We start from the raw sequence: 16,185 nt of genomic DNA on the forward strand, positions 1-16,185 counted from the left end.
ACTAGTCTGGTTTGCACAATGTTTCGTTGTCACAGTAACACTTTTATGGGCACACAATATTCTTCACCATGTCATGACTTGTCATTAGTCACACGCAAGTTTTCACCTTAGGACAAAATCAAAATGTATTTCTGTAGTCAATGCGCTTTCCTAGCGTCCCTTGACACACAAAGAGTTAAAGTTTGACACTAAGTTGATTCACCGTCCGTTATCGGTTCACTGTTCGTGTCGTGCTAGTTCCTTGTCCACTTGCACACACGGTGATGATACAGTTTTTTATTACTTATACACAACTACTCCGTGACGTATTGCTGCAGGTTTAACAGTCACTGTCTGTCTCTGCCGCACAATACTGCACTTTTGTTAAAGTTCCTTTATTTCTATTTACAATTTCCGCTGCTCAATTTTGTTTGTAACAGCACATTCGTAACTCTTTACCAAGGTGTGAGATTTGCGTACATGGTAACAATTACTCAAAATTCGTATTAGTTTGCCCATAGTCATCTATATTCGTGTTCGATTAGATTTTATTTGTGCATTCCAGCCGGATTCAGGCATATTGTTCAATAACTCCTTTGTACTCATGTCACACTTTACTATTAACGTCCTACGTAACTACAGTGTAGTCTCTGTAGGCAAAAATTTACTTGGACTGTATCTGGCTAGCTCCTTTTAACTGATTGAATATGCACATGCTTCAATTGAAGCTTCTTTGTGCGTAACTTTGCGTTACATTAATTTACAACAAGGTTGCCTCCCGTGGTGCCCTCGGGTCACTACTGGGTGCATTATTTTCTCTGATAATATTGGTGAGATAATAAAGTTCTCAGGGCATCATATTACTGATATTATTCTGGGTTCGAGTCTGTCAATCTGACAGCTACACATATATACATACATACACATAATAGAAAAGATTGTGCCAAGAAATATTTCAAATTTGACACACATATTGGAAATTATGTAATACACTAACTAATCCTTACTAAAATGTTCTTCTTGACTGAACTTTGTCACAGCTTAACACTACAAATAATTGCACTAATCAGATTATCTGTGCAAACATTTAGAGCATGTTTTAGATAACACAAATTAAAAGAGTACATAACATAAATATCCATACACATGAGAAAGTCAATCATATTCTTATAACTAAACACTTCTACACTAGTACATACACTATTAATGTTCATTAATTACAAAAGAACGGTGTCCACATAGGACTATTAGTCTTTTATTGTAGGAATGCTTTTACATCCTTACGCGGATACAGTCCCCGTACTCTCCCTGAGTGAGGATCTGCTAAGAGATAGCTACACTCATGTGGCACACTTACTACTCTAAAAGGTCCATTGTACACCAATTGCCACTTGCTATTCTGTTTCAAGGATGCCGAGGACTTAGGATGATTGCGTAAGAGTACCAAGTCCCCAACACTAAATTTTTGGTTATTCGTCACATGTCGGTTATATTTTTCTTTCCTTTTCTGAGCGCACCTGGTAAGGTTGCACCCTGCTTTTCTTATCTTCTCTTCCTTAGGCTCAGGAATGACTGGGACCTTAGGCAAAGGTGCCAGCCACTCGTTCAGAACTCTATTATTATTCATTAATATCTCGTTTGGTGGATACCCCGTAGAAGCATGCGGGGTTGCGTTGTGAATTTTTACAAACTTAGGTATCAGATCTGGCCATCTTGTGTGTTTATATGCAATGTATAACCTGAAAAATTTATTTAACTCTACAAATGTTCTCTCTACTAAACTTGCTTGTGGGTGAAAGCGGGAAATTAGTATATGCTTTATATTTTGTTCATGTAAATAGTTTTTCCAGGTATGGCCTGTAAAATAGGAAGCTTTATCCGATATTATCGCTTCTGGCTTACCAACTTGTGTAAAATATTCTTTCCCTAACCATTTAACTATTCCACGAGCAGTGGCTGATTTAAGGCAGTATATTTTTAAATATTTTGAGAAAAGGTCATACACCGCTAAAATGTACTTCAATCCACCCCTGGCTCGTGGGTAGGGTCCTGCTATGTCTATAGATACTAACTGAAGTGGTCGATGAGGCACTATAGGGTGCAGCTCAAACCTTGTGGACTTATTTTGAAACTTAGCTTTTTGGCACAGAGGACAAGTCCTGATAATGGTGCGAGTCTGCTGGCTTATCCCCTTAAAATAACAGAATTTGGACAAAATCCTTATTGTTTTGCCTATCCCAGCGTGACCCCATGCTAAATGCGTGTGCCACACTACAGCTGGGATAGCCTGTTGTGGTATACACACGACTCCATGGTCATTTGACACACCTGTTTTATAATACAGAATATTATCTACTATTTTGAAATTCTGATCACTTTTAAGATTGGTTCCTTCTTTAATTTTGTTAATGATATCTCGCCAAGTCGGATCAGTTTCCTGCAATATAGACATATTCTTACACATCTGTAAAAAGTCCCTCCTATGTACCTTATCTTGTACTAAGAGTATTCGATATTCCTCCGATTGTTCCAAAATATTTGATATTGAGGATTGCCCTAATGGGAGCCTCGACAAGGCGTCTGCTACAACGTTATCTTGCCCTTTTAGGTACATGATTTTAATTTTATATTCCTGTAATGCTAACCTCCATCTTAGCAAGCGGGTATGGTATAATTTGCAAGTCATAAGATAGCTCAAAGCCTGGTGGTCACTGAATACTTTGACTTCTTTACCATAGATGTAATAATTAAATTTCTTTACCGCCCAAACCACTGCAAGAGCCTCTAATTCAGTAGCGGAATATGCTCTCTCGCAGCTGTTTAGTGTGCGGCTGGCAAATCCGATTACATTGATTGTTGTGGGGTCGTTGCTCCTGTCCCACTGAAATAAACACGCGCCCAGACCGTATGAACACGAATCTGTCGCTATACAAAAATCTTTTGTCATGTCTGGGTGTCGCAGTATGTTTGCATTCACCAAGGCATTTTTGATAGCGTCAAATGCGCGCTGACATTCTTCTGTCCACACCCAGTGCGCATTTTTACGCAACAGGCTCAATAAAGATTCGTTATTCATTAATTGGTTTGGGACAAACCGTCTAAAAAAAGATGCTAGACCTATAAATGCTTTGAGCTGTTTCTTAGTTCTCGGACTAGGAAACCCACGAATTGCATCAAGTTTTTTGCTGTCAGGTTTGATGCCTTGTGGTGTTATTATGTGACCTAGAAATTTAATCTGATTACGTCCAAATTTGGATTTATCAAGATTTGCTGTTACCCCCGCTTGCTTAAACCTTTCTAAGACTTTACTCAGTAGTTCTACGTGCTCCTCCCAGGTGGCAGTGGCAATCACTAGATCGTCTACATACACTGTTACCCTTTGCAGCAAATCCGGACCCAAAACCGCGTCGAGGGCTGTTATGAAAACTCCTGCACTTACATTTAGGCCGAAAGGTAGAACCCTAAATTGGTAGCTCCTTCCCCCAAATATAAATGCAGTATATTTCCTCGACTCGGGTGTAAGCAGGATTTGCCAGAAAGAACTTCTCATATCAATAGATGTCAAATATTGCACTCCATGGAATTTTTGAATTTGCTCATCAAGGTTTTCCGGATGAGTCCTGACAGGTACAATAATTTCATTTATGTCTCTTGCATCTAGTACTAACCGTACCTGTCCGTCAGCTTTTGCTACCGCCACCAAAGGACTACTATAAGGGGACAAAGACGGTTCTATTATTCCCCACTCGATCAGTTTTCTTATTTCTTTAGCTACTATTTCCTTCTTGGACCAAGGAATGGAGTATGAGGCTCGACAGTAAGTTTTGTGAGGCTTTACCTCGATCTTGTACTGATATCCCTTAACAATTCCTGGTCGTTCTGAAAATACCTCTGCATAATTAAATAATAACTGTACCAAATCCTGCTGTTGCATAGAATTCAAATTTTCGGACTGTGACACTTTGTTCACTAATGCGTCCATATTCGCTTTTGATTGATCACCTTGTACGTCAGGATAATAGAGATTCTCTCCTAGACAATGATTGTCTAAATGTAGTATCGACTGATTCCTACATTTTATATTAATAGCATTACATTCAGGTACAGGTACCTCTCCGGATCTGAGCATGGACAATTCTATTCTCCTACCAGCATTCATCAAACTTAATTTTCCCCGAGAAAGGTCGATTATTGCGTCCCTTTCTCTCAAAAAATCTACCCCCAAAATGCAGGCTACCTTTAAACCCTTTACTACCAGGAATGAGCTCGCTATGGCTTCTTCCCCTATATACATCTCTACCCGCACTTGGAGTTTAATTATTTGTCGCTGTGCACTTATGGCTCCAGTGACTTTACAATTATTCACGGGAAAAGTCAGCATACGCCTTTCCTTCCCCAGTACCTTGAATAAGTCCATACTCATAACACTGACAGTAGCACCTGTATCTATGACCGCTTGCACATCAATATTGTTAATTTTGATCTCTATTATCGCTTGTACTTTGTCTTTGTGTTCCTTTATACACGTGGATGGTTCAGTTATTAGTTCGTCTCCCATCTGTACCCCGTCATTATATCTAAGGATACAGATTTTGTTCGGTGTTTTGTTCTGTGTCGGGCTGCTCTCACTCCAAACCTCAGCCGACGATGGAGAGCGTATCTCGGCTGCATCTAGTTTGTTGAATTATTGCTAGTGGATGGGCGTGGCTGCTCTGTGTCACTGACCTCCACTATGTGCACGTTGTGTTGCGTCGGCCGCCACGGTTGCGCAATTGGCGCATTTTGTGGTGGCGGTCGGTTATTGTCATATCTATCACTGTTTTGCCGGTCCGGACTGGGCCTCTGGTTCTGTGGCCAAGTTCGGTTTGCATCATTATAAGTATTAGTGTTGTACGGCCCCCTGGCATTTTTCCGTCTATGATTGCTTGGTGGGCCTGTTTCATACCGGTCATCGAACCTCCTCTTTCGGTCATTATTCACCGGCGGACTATTGCCGTTCCGGTCTCTACCTCTATTTCCGTTTTGTGCATACTCTTGTCTCCTATTATTACCTCCGCCGTTTCCATTACTTGGTGGAGGCGTGTTATTTCTACCATTTCTATAACCGTTTCCGTTATTTCTAGCCTGTTCAGAGGCTGCCTTAACGTCCTCCTGAATCAGGTCAATTGAGTCCAGAACAGACAAGAAATGTTCCATATCATTTTCAGGCACGTGTATAAGCTTTTCCTTTACATGTATCGGCAAGTGTGATTTCAAAAGTCTGATCAAATCCCGGGATGAAATCTGTTCGTCCCAGTAACGGGTCTTGTTAATGTACTTCTCAAAATATTTTCGCAAATTGCCTAGTCGTGGAGAATACGGCTCTGGATTATATACCTCCTTCCGTAAACTCTCTTGAATACATGTTGACCAATATTTGGCCAAGAATGCCTTTTCGAATTGCTCATATGTATCACAACTGTCAGCTGCTTCGGTTGCCCATAATGCAGCATCTCCTTGTATGTATGACATAACAAACTGTATTTTCTGGGTATGACTCCAAACGCTAGGCAAAATGTTTCTAAATCCCTTGATAAACACTACAGGGTGAACAGATTTCTTCTCCGTTGTAAAGATCTGAAACTGTCGGTTCCTAATCAGACTTTCTTCAATCACTACTTTGGAATGACATTTATTTGTTCCGCTTACATTGGTTGCCTGTTCTGTCTCGCAGTCGCAATTTTTTACTGCAGTATTTATATGCCTATCATTGTTGGACCTGGCTGGCGTGACATACGCCTGTGCCTCGTCCTGCCGCAAGCTAAGTTCCATTTCGGCAAGACGCCGGTCCACACTCCGCTGCCACAGCGGAATGTCTTTTTGCACTATCTTTTTAAGATTTTGCACATCCGCAGTTGAGTCCACCTCCCTGGCCTCAATTGCGGCGTGCACTTTCTCATCTATTTCCTTTGTGAATTTACATTCTACTTTGTGCACTTGTTCGATCACTTTGTCCTCAATTACTTGAGTTGTGTCAAGTTCTAGTTGTTCGACCCTATTAGTCAGAACACTGATTTCCTCTACGATATTGGCGTTAGCCACTTGAATACTGTCTACTCTTTCGCTTAATTCATGTACTGTTTTGGGTATGGTTTCATATTTTTGTTTCAAACTAACTATGTCACTTTGCATAACTTCTAAAGTTTGCATCAACTGCAAGTCCCTCTCATGCAGGCGTCGATCACGCTCTGCTTGTTTAGCATCACGTTCTCTATCGCGCTCTGCTTGTTCACTTGCAAATTTAGCTTGAAAATTGAGCATGCGCTCGAACATAAGTCTTAATGATTGCACTTCTGACATCACACCACTCTCTGGTCCGTGTCCAGTGCTTGTGGATGGCACAGTATTTCCGCTATCAACTGAATCACTGGGTGGCAGTGGCAACATTTCTTGCCCTTCTGCCCCCAGATTCTCACATTGTACTTCCTGAACTACGTCACTAACATTACTTTGTGTCCCACTTTCTAACTCGGTATCACTACTTACTAACTGTTGCTCATTATCCATGTTGATATCTTTCTGACTACGCAATCTAACCATAGTAAACAAAGGAAATAAAATCTGAACTAAATATCCTAACACTCAGGTCTCACTGACATAATCACACAAGAAATGGACATTAACTAATACACACTTACTATATACTACAATGACTAACTACTTAAATGTCCTGTTATTTTAAAACAAAGTACTAACAACAAGCACACCACTAATGATCCGAGAACACTGCACTGAGGCTACTTTACTACCCACAGGACAACTACACTGTAGCTTTACCTTTTGGTGATCTATCTTGGGTGCAGCTGCCCCCTGATATTGTGGTAGGTAATTAATTTTTCGAAATAATGAGCTCTCTTCTTCAGCTTGCCTCTGGGTACATAGTGTTCTCATGCAAAAAATCATACACAGGTATTACCACACAATATTGGTTATGAAATACATACAATACATAGAAAAATTATTAAATGTTCTGCAACAAAGTTCGACTATATTAATTCCCTAGTTATCTCACGGGTATTTAGTGGCCACTGCATATTCGAGCCCCACGTTGGGCGCCAAATTTAACGAAATCTGTCGAAATATTTGGAATTGATTTTAAATTTCGTTAAAGAATGAATAATAAATTTTATCTTTTGCCTTTTAAGTTAATTTTCTTTCGTGCGAACTTTGTTGTAGAACCACTCTCTTATTTTCGTGTGGTAATAAAAAATTTTACTTTCTTAAGAATTACGTACATTTAAAGAAAAAATATTACGTGCACTCATATTAACTGGATAATAATATTTAATTGAGAATTGAGTCCTTTAGATCATTCGGCCTTGGCATACACTTTCCTGATGCAGTGGGTTTTTTGTTAAATATTTTTACTGAATTTTATCCCGGCAATAGCCATAGAACACAAGATTATCTCTATCAGCAGAAAATGTTTTAATTATTGCCAAGCCGATATTTATCACTGATCAAACTTACTTCACTACGCATTTGAGTTATTTTAAAGAACCAAACTGTTTAAATTTCAATGTTAACTAACATTAACTATCCGCCTACGAATGCACAAACGTATAATTAATTCAAATGTTATCAGCCACAGGATCACTGAAAAGAAAGAACAATTTCTTAATTCACGATTGATTTTTATGCATCTGTTCCCGATTTACGGGTTTGATAATTTTTTAAATGTGCCGCCTCTTCAGATCTGCGATTGTTGGTCGCGGCACAGCCCAGCAACACCGCTAAAAAATGCTGAAAAATTCTTAAAGAAATTTTATAGATGACGTGGGCAAGCTAATTTACATAAATAATTCACACTTTTGATAAATACTGATATATTTAGCTCAAACAACAATTCAACTCACATTAATTCGTAACACATCGTCTAATGGCGGCTAAGTCCAGACAGAGACAAAAGACTTCTACACATTCGTTAAAAGCTTCTTCACAGCGACCTACCTCGACAACGTCTCATCAAAGACGACCAAAGAATACATAATGTTTAGTCCTTATATAGCATTTCCCGACTATTAACATTTCTTTGTAAATTGATTTCTGGCAAAATGCGATATCTCTGATACAGCAAATACTGACACATTTTACATTCACAAAATAAATACAGAAAAATTCCTATCCTAAATACAGAGAAATATTACAATAAAACATAATAAAAATGACAAACGTATTTTATACCACATTCAGTAATATTTTTGTTGAATAATTACGATGTATATACAACTTGCCCAGAGCGGCGTATATGGTACAAATAAACTGTGAAAATGCCAGGGAACGTTACAGTATACACTCGCGCACGCACACACATATCCATCCACACATATACAGACACAAGCAGACATCTCACAAGCAGACATATTTAAAGACAAAGAGTTTGGGCAGAGATGTCAGTCGAGGCAGAAGTGAAGAGGCAAAGATGATGTTGAATGACAGGTGAGGTATGAGTGGCGGCAACTTGAAATTAGCGGAGATTGAGGCCTGGTGGGTAACAGGAAGAGAGGATATATTGAAGAGCAAGTTCCCATCTCCGGAGTTCGGATAGGTTGGTGTTGGTGGGAAGTATCCAGATAACCCGGACGGTGTAACACTGTGCCAAGATGTGCTGCTGTTACACCGTCCGGGTTATCTGGATACTTCCCACCAACACCAACCTATCCGAACTCCGGAGATGGGAACTTGCTCTTCAATATATCCTCTCTTCCCGTTACCCACCAGGCCTCAATCTCCGCTAATTTCAAGTTGCCGCCACTCATACCTCACCTGTCATTCAACATCATCTTTGCCTCTTCACTTCTGCCTCGACTGACATCTCTGCCCAAACTGGTTAGCACACTGGACTCGCATTCGGGAGGACGACGGTTCAATCCCGTCTCCGGCCATCCTGATTTAGGTTTTCCGTGATTTCCCTAAATCGTTTCAGGCAAATGCCGGGATGGTTCCTTTGAAAGGGCACGGCCGATTTCCTTCCCAATCCTTCCCTAACCCGAGCTTGCGCTCCGTCTCTAATGGCCTCGTTGTCGACGGGACGTTAAACACTAACCACCACCACCACCATCTGCCCAAACTCTTTGTCTTTAAATATGTCTGCTTGTGAGATGTCTGCTTGTGTGTGTGTGTGTGTGTGTGTGTGTGTGTGTGTGTGTGTGTGTGTGTGTGTGTGTGTGTGTGTGTGTGTGTGTGTGTGTGTGTGTGTGTGTGTGTGTGTGTGTGTGTGTGTGTGTACCCGTCCTTTTTTCCCCCTAAGGTAAGTCTTTCCGCTCCCGGGATTGGAATGACTCCTTACCCTCTCCCCTAAAACCCACATCCTTTCGTCTTTCACTCTCCTTCCCTCTTTCCTGATGAGGCAACAGTTTGTTGCGAAAGCTTGAATTTTGTGTGTGTGTTTGTGTTTGTTTGTGTGTCTATCGACCTGCCAGCGCTTTCATTCGGTAAGTCACATCATCTTTGTTTTTAGATATATTTTTCCCACGTGGAATGTTTCTCTCTATTATATTAAAAACAAAGATGACGTGACTTACCATACGAAAGCGCTGGCAGGTCGATACACGCACAAACAAACACAATCATACACACAAAATTCAAGCTTTCGCAACAAACAGTTGCTTCATCAGGAAAGAGGGAAGGAGAGGGAAAGACGAAAAGATGTGGGTTTTAAGGGAGAGGGTAAGGAGTCATTCCAATCCCGGGAGCGGAAAAACTTACCTTAGGGGGGAAAAAGGACAGGTATACACTCGCGCACACACACCCATATCCAACCACACATACACAGGCACAAGCAGACATTTGCAAAGGCAAATAATATATAATAATATAAAAAATAAAAAATAAATAAATATAAATTTAAAATAAATAAATAAAAAAATTTAAAAAAATAAAAAATAAAGTAAATATAAATAAAATATAAAAAATTAAATAATAATATAAAAAAATTCGGTAGCTTCAATAGTGCAGAAATACTAGCTTGTTTCCCAGATTCTCCTATGAAATAGGCTTTAGTCAACAATGACAAGTGTTGACACGGTAAATTAGAATGATCTCAGCAATAGAGGTATATGCACGTGGACAGGGGAAAGAATAGTTTTGTACTCTGATGATAAACCGAGCGAGGTGGCGCAGTGGTTAGCACACTGGACTCGCATTCGGGAGGACGACGGTTCAATCCCGTCTCCGGCCATCCTGATTTAGGTTTTCCGTGATTTCCCTAAATCGCTTCAGGTAAATGCCGGGATGGTTCCTTTGAAAGGGCACGGCCGATATCCTTCCCCATCCTTCCCTCACCCGAGCTTGCGCTCCGTCTCTAATGACCTCGTTGTCGACGGGACGTTAAACACTAATCTCCTCCTCCTCCTCCTCCTCTGATGATAAGTAAGAAATGAAAAAGAAAATTCGGAGTGTTGGAGTTGAAGAAGAAAAGATGATACACCTCAAACATTAAAACAGCTTCACACATGAAATATAATTATGTGACAGAGAATAGTATAAGAAAATCATTCCTCATGACAATATAGTGACAAAGCATACTTGCATATAAGTGAGTGTTTATGTACAAAAATGTTAAGTTTGTTACAAAACTGTTAATAGAATATGTTTCCAGTGATAATGATCATAAAGTGTATGTGCTCGCCAGGTATTTGTGAGAGATAAACAGAAGTGGAGGCAAACTGGCCATCACTCAAATGGGATTCAAGCAAAATAAATGTGCTATGAGCCAGTGATCCAACTTTAAGTACATGGTGTTGCATCTGTTATTGAACTGGGAGCCGGCCGTTGTGGCCGAGTGGTTCTACACTCTTCAGTCTGGAACCGCGCAACCACTATGGTTGCAGGTTCGAATCCTGCCTTGGGCATGGATGTGTGTGATGTCCTTAGGTTAGTTAGGTTTAAATAGTTCTAAGTTCTAGGGGACTGATGACCTCAGCTGTTAAGTCCCATAGTGCTCAGAGCCATTGAACTGGGAGACCACCAATTAAACTGTTTTCGGGATATGAGACTTCATATCAGTATGTGTCACCAAGATACTTCAGTCTACAACCACATTAGTAACGCTACACCTCCCACCACCACCAGGAACCAATTGACTAGAAGCACCCTCACCCCACCCCACCCCACCCCCTTCATCACCCAGTATCATCTTAAACTGCAGCAGCTGAACCATGCTGTGGGCCAGGGCATGTAAGTTGTATTCGACTGCCAACTCATCCTACACAATATCCTGCCCAATCTCTATGCCACTCCCAGTCCCATCCCCTTGCCATAAGTGTCATATCACATGGAAGATTTGTCTGCAAGATGTACTCTGTTCAATCCATCCCCCACCTCCCCCCCGCCCCCCTCCCCCCCACCCCTATATCGAGCACATATGACTAGTCCCATCATAGGCTTTCCCTTTCCTATCAAAGGAAGGACCATCTGTGAAAACACTCGTCACTTACCAGCTCTGCTGAAATTTCTACATAGCAGTTTATGTGGGCATGACCACCAGCCATCTTTTCACAAGAATATATTGGCTACTGCCAAACAGTCGCCAAGACCAGAGTTGACTAACCACTGGCAGCACTCTGGTGAATAAAGCATGCTCAGATTCAATAGCTGCTTCACAACCTGTGCCATCTCGGTCCTTATCTGAACTACGTAATAGGAGTTATCCTTGCAACATATCCTTTACTCCCATAATCCTCCTGGCCTCAGTCTACACTAACCCACTACATCCACCCTCTTTCCTCTGTCCTGCCAACCATTCTCAATTCATGCCTCCATGTTATCATATACCAATACACATTTATGTTAAACAGATAACTCATTTGGTTGCACAACAAGTGCCCTTTCATGTACAGGCATCTGTAATAAAACAATCAGTAAGAGCTGATGGTCAATTCAACTAATTTTACTTTATTTCCAGAACTGTGGGCTAATAAGGAGGATGAAACACCCTTTGGTTATGATTACTGGTATCAGCCATTCCATGATGTACTAGTCTCATCAGAATGGGCATCACCAAAAGCATTCAAGTATGGATTCAAACCCGAAGATGGAATGAATCCAGGTAAGCTGGTAAAGAAAAGTAGTCTTCATATCCCAATGCATTAATGTCATAAATGGAGAAATGTTGATAATAACACCTACTTTAAAAAATGAATGACGGGGTTGACTTTGGCAGCATCATTGCAAACATCTTACCAGTGCTGAACATACGGCAGCATATGCCTATTTTTTATCTGGAGTGTGTTGATGTGGACATGATCATGTGTTTATGGTCATAGTAGCAGCTAACAGGAGTTTAATTGAGGTCTTGTTGGTGATTGCTGTGGCAGTGACATAAACTTTTCAGCTTCCTGCAGAATTGGAGCTTGTAGCATTACCACTCTCCCATAGTTTGAAAAGTGTGGTTTTTCTTTTCTGTCATGTTCCACGGTGTAATTTCTTTGTAAAAAAACTAAAATGAAATCAGCAGATATTTGTTCCACACTGATTGTGTGTATAGTAGCATAAAATTACAGAAAGATAGAATGGCTTGCCAGTAGTTAACTTCAGGAGGCGAAATTTCTGTACTGCTGATACAATTAAAAGTAGAAAAAAACTGTTCATAGCTATTTAGTTGCTAGTTATGTTCTCAGGAAGGAAAGAGGAGTTAATTTGAGAAAGAGGGGCAGGTCACTCGCGCTTTGGAGTGATTTATTGATTTCATATTTTTTAGCATCCTTAGTTTAAGTAATAATTGTCAAAGAGCCAGCTGATAACTCCCTTAATGAGGCTGTTCTAATGCTTTCCCATGAGGTGAGGGCACCATTGACCACCTCTCAGGACTCCAACAAGCAAGATCGGGTAGTATTGGCTACCTGCGTGATGCCCCACCTGCATGTGTTCTGTGCTTGTGTGACCGGCTTAGCCACACCTGGCTGCCTGTGCTTGGCTGGTGAAGAACTACAAAAAACACTGTAATATTTTATGGAAAGTCATTAAAATATGTCATTAAAGTATGTGTATCCTAAAAGAAATTAATGATCCAAATAATAACATTAAAAGTATGTGGGGTGTTGTCAATGGGGAGGAATGACAGTCAGCCATCACACAGGATACCATATCAATTAAACTAAATGGCTATGTTGCATGTGAATTCACAAGTTCCAAGTAATTTTAATGATTACAATCTAAAGGAAGCAACAAAAATAATAATAAATAGTTCAGTTGAAGAAACAAAGGAATGTTAGTTGTTCTAATTTAATAAGCAATGTCCTTAGTGAAATGCATAATGCACGTGGAATTTTTACAGACAAATTAAAATGAGCAGTTGTTGGATTGCTTCATAAGAAAGCTGACAAGAAAAACTAAAATAAGCAGCATCCAGTTTCCATACAGACATCTTTTTCCAAAATATTTGAATAATTAATGCACTCAACAGTAGTCTCCCATTTAAGTAAAATGATTTACTTAACATATCACACTTTGGACTCCATGAGGGTTTCTCAAGAGAATGCTACTTATTCATTCACTCATCAAATATTACAAGCCTTAAGTAATAAAATAACACCAGTTAGATCTTTGTGATATTTCCAAGGTATTTGACTGTGTAGATCAGGCTGTTCCAACTGAGCTCCAGGGAGCCGGAGCGCTCCGGAGCGCTCACTGCAGCAGCTCGGAGCAAAGCAAACTCACTGCCCCCTGGCCGGAAGCAGCCGCAGCTGATGCAATAATCCATGTTCAATGACAGCTATGACTAGCCGCGGGAGCCCTGTACCTCTGTTGGAGAATACCTTTCTATTCATTGATCGGGATGGTCCTCCGCAGTGTCTTGTATGTCATAAAGTATTTAATTCTGCGAAGAGGTACAATATACAACAACATTATACACGTCTTCACGCAGCGCACAAAGATCAGGTAGAAGGCGTTGCACGCAGAGAACTGGTAGCCAGGCTTAAGAACGACATACCAGGAGACGTAAGTTCAAAAACAGTTTCGTAATACGGAGGGTATCAAAACATGCAACATAGTTCGTGTTCTGTAATGCGGTCACAATTTTCAGGTGAATGAGAGCAGAGAAAACTACTGAATCTGCAATTCGAGCAAGAACAGGGTCGCTCACATCACTGCGACAAGTGGCAAGCCGTTTTCGGTGGGACCACTTGTAAAATCGTGCATCGTAGCAGTTGCAGAATGTTTGTTTCCAAGGGAGGTGCGGGCATTTGAAGGGGTTTGCTGTCGAAGCAAACAATGTCTCGTCGAATCCTGGACATGGCAGCAGATTTAGACACACAGTGCAGGAAAAAGGCGGAGAGCTTTGTTGCATTTTCGCTAGCGCTTGACGAAAGCACCGACATATCGGACTGTGTTCAGATTTCAGTCTTTGTGCGTGGTGTCGACATGGAGCTGTAAGTAACTGAAGAACTCTTGGATGTGGTACCACTCGATTACACCGCAACAGGACGTGACATTTTTGAAGCTGTTTGTGAATCCGTGGACAATACGAATTTGTCATGGCATAAGCTCCATTCTGTAGCAACAGACGGTGCACCACAAATGATTGGGCGTCACCAAAGTTTTTCTTCTCATTTGAAAAATAAACTCAGAGACGAATTCAGGAAAGACGACTCTTCATTGTTTTATTCACCAAGAGGCACTGTGTGCTACAACAGTAGAGCTAGGTGGCGTAATGAAAGTTGTCGCGAAGTGTGTGAATTTTGTGCGGCGTCACGGTATGAATCATCGCCAATTCAAAGGGTTCCTGAAAGATATGGAAACGGAGTATGGTGATATACCTTGCCACAATACAGTTCGTTGGCTGAGTCGGGGAAAAGTTCTTGATGCTTTCTTTCCCATTCGTAAGGAAATATCCCTTTTCCTCTAAATGAAAGGGGAAGAAATGAGTTGTCTGGAAGATATAAAAGGGATATCAGACCTGGTGTTCCTAGCTGAAATAACTATACATCTGAATAATTTAAATCTGTCATTGCAGGGCACTGGGCAGCTAATCATTGACATGCACGATCTGATCAAAGCGTTCATGGAAAAATTTACGTTTATTTGAGAGGCAGATGAGTAATGGACATTTAACGTTCTTCAATCGTCTTGCTTCTTTAAAACTACGTGAAGGTACTACTTTCGGCGATTACAAAGCAAAGTTAAAGCAGCTCACCACGTCGTTTGAAACACGATTCAGAGACCTCACTAGTTTGGAAATGGAACTTATGGAGATTATTGATTTGCAAAATTCAACATTTGTTTCTTATTTATTTCCTAAACATCATATTTCCAGGTGTAGCATGTCTTAGCAGCTAAGAGTATGAGGTTGTCGATCTTGTAAGATGCAGCTGGCACATCAAAACGATTGCCTTGCTGCCTCCCTGAGCCAGCTGTGCCACATGCCGGCATGCCGGCCGAATGGTCACAGCGAGCAACACGGCTCCCTGGAGCAGGGAGCACTCCGCGGCTCACAACGGAGCCGACGAGCTGGAACAGCCTGGTGTAGATGATGACACACTCTCAGAAAAACTCAAGTTTTATGGAATTGATGGCTTTACACACAGCTGGTTTTAGTTAAAAGATGAATGCAAAAATTGAGCTGAACAATTAAAACAATGTTGGAAGAGTAGAAAATTTTAGTGCCTGGGCAGAAATTACAAAAGGAGTCTCCAATGGTTCAGTTACGGGTCTAGTCCTATTCCTTACATATGTGAATGACCTTCCACTTCACATTTAACAAGCACAATTTATACTTTTTGCAAATGATGCAAGTGTTATAATTAATCCTATTGGAGTGAAAGCCACAGAAGAGATTGTTAATGATGTTTTTCAAAGAATTATTAAGTGGCTCTCTGAAAATGGGCCCCCTAAATTTTGAGAAAACACACTATATTCAGTTCCGTACTGAATACCAACAATTGATATAGCATGTGAACAGGAGTCAGTAAATGGGGTTGATGTTCCAAATTTTTAGGTGTTCATATTGATGAAACATCAGCTGGAAGCAGCACATTACTGAGATTCTCAAACAATTAAGTCAGCTACGTTTACCCTTCATATAATTGTTAGTCTTGGAAATAAATGAATTAACCTCTTGACATATTTTTCGTATTTCCACTCAGTAATGTCTTGCAGAATAATTTCTTGGGTAACTCACCACTCAGAAAGAATGTATTGAATGCACAAAAGTAAGCAACCTAGGAA

The 16,185-nt window shown here is 40.6% G+C and overlaps 1 protein-coding gene across 1 annotated transcript in view; it reads left to right on the plus strand.

The window, feature by feature from the left end:
• LOC126252024 (methanethiol oxidase-like) overlaps positions 1-16,185 on the plus strand; it is a 135,860-nt gene that overhangs the window by 87,513 nt on the left and 32,162 nt on the right. The window contains exon 5 of the mRNA XM_049952809.1: positions 11,924-12,067. Within this exon, the coding sequence (XP_049808766.1) occupies positions 11,924-12,067 (144 nt within the window). The remainder of the gene's footprint in view (positions 1-11,923; positions 12,068-16,185) is intronic.

The sequence above is a fragment of the Schistocerca nitens genome, chromosome 4 (assembly GCF_023898315.1).
Source record: "Schistocerca nitens isolate TAMUIC-IGC-003100 chromosome 4, iqSchNite1.1, whole genome shotgun sequence".
Classification (NCBI taxonomy): domain Eukaryota; kingdom Metazoa; phylum Arthropoda; class Insecta; order Orthoptera; family Acrididae; genus Schistocerca; species Schistocerca nitens.